At 38.7% G+C, this 6,080-nt stretch overlaps 1 protein-coding gene across 1 annotated transcript in view; it reads left to right on the plus strand.

Annotated features, from left to right (window-relative positions):
• The window catches only part of Sike1 (suppressor of IKBKE 1), a 24,669-nt gene extending 23,026 nt beyond the window's left edge, over nt 1–1,643 (plus strand). Inside the window, exon 5 of the mRNA XM_004641669.2 lies at nt 1,395–1,643. Within this exon, the coding sequence (XP_004641726.1) occupies nt 1,395–1,496 (102 nt within the window). The 3' untranslated portion in view covers nt 1,497–1,643. The remainder of the gene's footprint in view (nt 1–1,394) is intronic.
• Nucleotides 1,644–6,080: the final 4,437 nt, after the last annotated feature.

Here is a 6,080-nt window from a genome sequence, read left to right on the forward strand (position 1 = left end):
GCTACTGCACTCTGCCTAAGCAGATGCTTTAGTCTGCTGAGCTATCTGGCTGGCCTTATTTTTATTTTTTTTATGTATAAAAATCTACATATATTCATGTACAATGATCTGTTTTTATTTTATGTATAAAAATATATAAAAATCTACATTTGTGTACAAAAATTAACATTTATCCAAATATTGTGGTCTTCTCAAATATTTGTCCTAACTCTCCAAATCCCAAATTCAGCATGAATTTCTAGTGACTCCATTTCTTGTAGAATCATTGGCACCAATCTCATGTTCAGCAATGGAGCTGTCCTGAAATGAGCACTTGTGCATGTAGCCTGCTTGGAATTCATTGCTACGACACACGATGTGTTGAATTACGAAGATTCGTATCATTCACAACCATGTCCATTCATTATCCAGTATACATGTCATTCACATGTATCTATACAGTAACTGGTCATTTGAAAGTGAGCCTCAAGTTCATCTGTTTACATAGGTCCAGAGACATCCCACTTGGGTATTTACAAGTACATAATTATAATTTGATTATTATTTAAGCATTAATGTCAGTATTTATATATTAATATCACTTTATAATTCAATATGTTTCATGTGTTGTAGCTGACATACTAAATTGTATCTGTCCGGCTGACCGTCTTTTTGGAGGACAGGTGTTTGAAAGGTCTCACTATGTAGTATAAACAAGGTCTCACTATGTAGTATAAACTGGCCTTGAACTCACAGCAATCCTCCTGCCTGAGCCTCTCAAGTGCAGGGATTATAGTTGTGCACCATCATATCCCTCCATGAGGATCTTAACAGGCTATTTTATTTTATTTGGTGGAACTGGGGATTGAACTCAGGCCCTTGAGCTTGCCAGGTAAGCACTTATTCTACTGTGCCATCTCCCCAGCCCCTTAACAGGCTATTTTAAAGGAGATAGGGCTTTTATTATGAGCATCCTGAAAAAGCATGGTAGGGTTTATTTTCTTCTTGGGTCTTATTTGGGGGGAAATGTGGTATATAAAAATTACTCAGTAAATCATTAAAAAGGAAAGAAAAAGAAAAAACATTTAGAAAATTCTCAACTAGTTGAGTTTTTGTTTTCTTGAAACTTATAAATTAAAAGTTTGTTTTCTAGTTGGACATGATGGTATATACGTGTAATCCCAGCACTTGGGAGGCTGAGGCTGGAAGATCGATTTATATTTGAGGCCAGCCTAGGCTATATAGTGAGTTCACGGCCAGCCTCAACTACCTAAGGCCCTGTGTCAATCCCCACCCCACCCCACCCCACCCCCAAATGTTTTCTGCTCCTAGCCCAAAACCAGTGTGGTCTGACAGTTTGACAGTAAAAAATGAGAATAAAGTATATATTCTGGTTTTTGTTTGTTTGTTTGCAGCTTGAAAATAAGGAACTCCGAGAATTATTATCCATCAGCAGTGAGTCTCTTCAGGTCAGAAAGGAAAACTCAATGGACACTGCTTCCCAACCCATCAAATAACTGAACTTCTGAGTGATGCCTAGAGATTGCCTATTAAGGAAGGAAGTTCTTATCTTTCCATTTGAGTGTTGTCCTTTCAGTGTCTTGCTTCAGACTTGATTTAGTGTTGCTTAAAGGTATCAAGTGGCAGTATAGAATTCCTAGTCAGAACCTACTATTTGCAAAACCTGGTTTTTGGGTGTATTAGAATACAAATTGAGTTTCACCCTTCTTTTTTATAAAAGACTACTTTTCATTTTTATTTCAGGGACCTAAATTTCTATCAACTTTATTTTCAGTTCATTTTGTTTTTCACATCTTTGAAAGTTTGAATATTTTATTATAAACCAATTATTTTATTTTATATAAAGTTATAAAATATGCTTATAACAAATTTTTAAAGAGAATTAACTTTTTAAATCTATTTGGCATAGGCTGAATTTTTTTCCCTTTGACAAAAGTAATATGACTCCACAGAACTAAATTGGCAGATTCTCTGATTTGTAATGTCATTCTTCTGGGAAGTTTTGAGCCTCTCTGGTGCTGAGTCAGCATTCTGGCCAGGTGCATTCCCTCTGAATCTGGGAGGACCGACTGCTTACCACGGACCCGGGGAACGTGTCTAAGAACAAGTGATAGTGTAGCTGTGGTACCATTCAGAGAATGCAGAGGACTTGTTCTCTGTATGTGCGTGCACAAGCGCATGCAATGCAAATGCCAAAAGATTTATTTGATTAAATAAAAGTTTTTGGCTGGGAGGTGTAGCTCAGTGGTAAAATGCTTGCCTAGCATGTACCAGGCCCTGGGTTCAGTCTGTAGCCCCTCAAAAATATATGAATAATTTTCACTTCCTAAGAAGTCTTCCACTTAGGTAGTTTACCTAAGTGTGAAGAGCAGAACATGCCAGCTTTATCTGCAGCATAGTTCTTAGATATATATGTATACATACGTGTGTATATATATAACTTTTATACTTAACCAACACTTCTTAATGTTTCTTGGGGGGCTTGCCAGTTAGCTCAGTTGTTTAAAGCACCTGCTTGGGCAAACTCAGTCAGGCCCAGGGGACTGCGGTTCGATCCCCAGCTCCACAAGCCACACCAGTGCCGCCCTTATGGCAGCCTGAGCTAGCCAAAAAAAATCCTAATGTTTCTTTACTAGCACTTATAGTTGAGCTTTTTTGTATCTGCTCTTTTGCATGGAAGCATTTTTATTACCTAAAGAGAATTACTAACGTTCATAATGTATAGGCAAACAGCAAAACAATTGAGATTCAAATGCTGAGTTGTCAGCTTTTACTAAGCTCATTCTCCTGTCTCAGTTACTCATTACAAGTTTATAAATTATTTCCAGTTAGATCATCTCTCTAGGTTTGCCCAAAGCATTTGAAAGTGTATGCTAAACCTGTCAATATTTTCCAGTAACTACACACCAAACTGCATGAGAGAAACAGTGTTAAAAAGTTCTTTGCTAGTGGTGCTTTGTGCGCTGTAAGTTTCTTTTATACTGCTTTGGCAAACTAATCCCAGATGAAACAACAGAAATCTGCAAGATGTGAAAGTATCTGACCCCAGCAATACTATGAACTTTGCCTATACTAGAGTAGTAGGCAGTAGGAGGCATACATCATTTTAGAAATTTCAAGTTTCTGTTTGATGTCTTACAGAGATTTAGCTGAAAATACTTCCACCCCCAAGTAAGAGCATTTTTATTTCATAAGAGTAAATAAAGGTAGTTGAACTGTTTGCCCTCAAGTATGCCCGAACTGCCCTAGGTTGTCCCCCACATCCATTTAGAAGGCGGATATACTATATCCTCAGTCACTATGCCCAGGTTTCATGGAAACTGATAAATTTGTCCACCAGTCCATTAAGGTATAATATGGTGTCCCTTTACCTGCTATATGCTCCTTTAGAGCTTTTTATGAAGTACTTTACATCTCAGGTATCAAGATAAATTTATATGTTAACTTCCCCCTTGGAAAATGAGAAGCTTGTAGTATAAGTATAAAGAGCAGATAAGGTGTGGTGGTGCACATCTGTATAGTCCAAGCACTTGGGAGGCTGAGTTAGGAGTATCTCCATTAGTTCAAGACCAACCTGAACTACATAATGAGATCCTGTCTCAGAAAAAATATAAAGAGCTTTCAGTGCCCTACATCATAAATTCTAGCTGGTACTAATGCTGTGAAGGTAATGTACAGTCACAGAACTGGAAGAGGAATATTCTTTTTTGAGCGGGTGAAGGAAATTGACTTGCAAGCAAAATTTTAGTATGACATTATTTCTAATAAAAGACTTTTTGAGAACATTAGTTGGTATCTGGTTTTGTTTTTTAAGCAAATGCCTCACGAAGGAGCTCAGGCTGGCCTTGTACTCACAGCAATCCTGCCTCAGCCTCCTGAGTGCTAGGAGTATGGGCATGTAACACCACATCTGATGCATTAGCTAATTTTACTCAGTAATGCGCCTTATTAGTAGAAAGTACAGAGTGGGTTTTTTGTCACCTATTAAGTAGTTATGACAAAGCTTTCCTAAGTAGTTTATAATTAGCACAATGTATTCAGCAGAGTAACACTCCAAATAGCATCTTATGCTACTCAGTATTAATTACAACAGTACCTTACACATGATTCAGACATTCAAGGTATTTTTCATTGTTCCTCAAAATACAGCTCACTGACCTAATGAAATAGAAATTTGAAGATGTGATTCCAGGACATTATATTTTAAAAATCTCCATAACTTTCAATGTAATAGTGTAATATTACATAGTCTATATGTGTAAAGCATTTCATTAAGGGTTGAGTTGGAAAAGGCTTTGACACTTTTCAAAGATATGCTAGGTAGGAAAGACAAGCAAGTGCACATTTGCTCTAGTATAATGAATCCAATGTAAGTACCTACAGGAGACAGAAGAAGAGTTTAAACTTGAGAATCTAATAGGGACCGTGAACAGCTGGGAGGACAGTTAGGAAAGCTTGGTGTCACAGAAGCAAGGTATGGAAGGTATTGCCAATAATCACAACCCTACCCAAGTCAGGTAATAATATATATAATCTCCATTTCTGCTGTACTCATTTCACAGTTACCCAGGCACAAAGTGGTTGTTACTTATCCAAGTTTGAACCATTCACACTTAGGCAGTCTCTAAACCAAAAGGTTATGATGTCTTTAAATGCAAAATACTGTGTAGAGTTCATGGCAAAATCTGTAACAGGGCAAAAAACCCCACCAAGCCCATAAGTTAGAAAATAATTCACTAAATGGAATCAGCCAATGACCTGCAATTAGTATGTTTTCTACAGTGATATAGTTGAGAGTACATGTGCTGTAACTGAAAGAAGCAGAGCTGGGTCAGGAGTTGTTTGTGCACACGAGAAAGGATGCAATTCCAGCTTTCAGTCTGCTTCCAGCCAGGTGTAGTGGTATACTCCTGTAATCAAGCATTCAGGAGGCTACAAGTTTGAGACCAGCCTGGACTACATAGTGAGTTCAAGGCCAGTCTGAACTGCACAGCAAGACCCTGTCAAAAAAAAAAAAAAACAAACTGCTTCTTTACCATCATTCATGCTATTTTCTTACAGTTACTAGAAGGTTGCTGTCTTGCCTATATCAAAAGCAGAGAAAAGAATAGAAAATGCCCTATGGCAGCTATACATACTACCTTGTATAAGAAAACCTAGGGCTAGGGAGCTAGCTCAGCGGCTTAAGCATGTTCCTAGTAAGTGCAAGGTCCTGAGTTTGATCCCCAGTACCAAAAGAAAATCTTACTTTTTTTTTTTTTTTTTAGAAATCCCAGGCAGACTTCTCTTGCCATATTTGCTGGATCTGTTAAGTATCCCCATATAACTGCAAAAAAGGCTTGAGTACAGCTGCCCCAAATAAAATCAGTATTCTGTTAGCAAAGAAACAGTATTAAGAAAACAGCCATGTTTGGCTATTGCACTGTTAAGTCCTTGAATGGAATGTCTGCCAAGTGTAAGCCTTAGCTGATGAAATACATTGACATCATTAGCCAGAGGAACAGGGTGTGGCAGATGCCTCATCTTGACTGGGTGTCCCAGTAGCCTAACTTATATTACAAATCTTGTACCTAACTGAGACAGAGCTTTCCTCCCTCCTAGAAAACTTGAAAGTGCCAGACGGTACATTTTCTCAGGCTCCTTCACATTTAGGAGAGCTGCACCTGCCTTAAACTTCACAGTTAATGATAGAGCTGGACATGGTGGCGCAGGCCTGATAATCTCAGCACTCAGGAGGCTAGGACAGAAGAAGCACAGTTCAAGGCCACCCTGGGTACACTGTGACTGCATCTAGCCATGAAACAGTGAATGATACAGTGAAGTGGGGAACCATGCAGAATCTTCCGAATATGATGACCAACACTGGCTACTGTGCTCTGCTCCAGTGAGAGCAACAGTGGGGCGTTTAGTGACAGCAGCCTGTAGTGTCAGTAGTGTCAGCTGAGTATCTCTGACACCAGGGTTCCCTAAAGAGATTCTCTGATGTTAGAGACATATAACTTCACTTTTCTTTCCCTTCTTTTCTCCCTTGCCTGCATACACACACACACACACACACACACACACACACACACACACGG

Source organism: Octodon degus, unplaced genomic scaffold (assembly GCF_000260255.1).
Source record: "Octodon degus isolate 3935 unplaced genomic scaffold, OctDeg1.0 scaffold00140, whole genome shotgun sequence".
NCBI classification, from domain to species: domain Eukaryota; kingdom Metazoa; phylum Chordata; class Mammalia; order Rodentia; family Octodontidae; genus Octodon; species Octodon degus.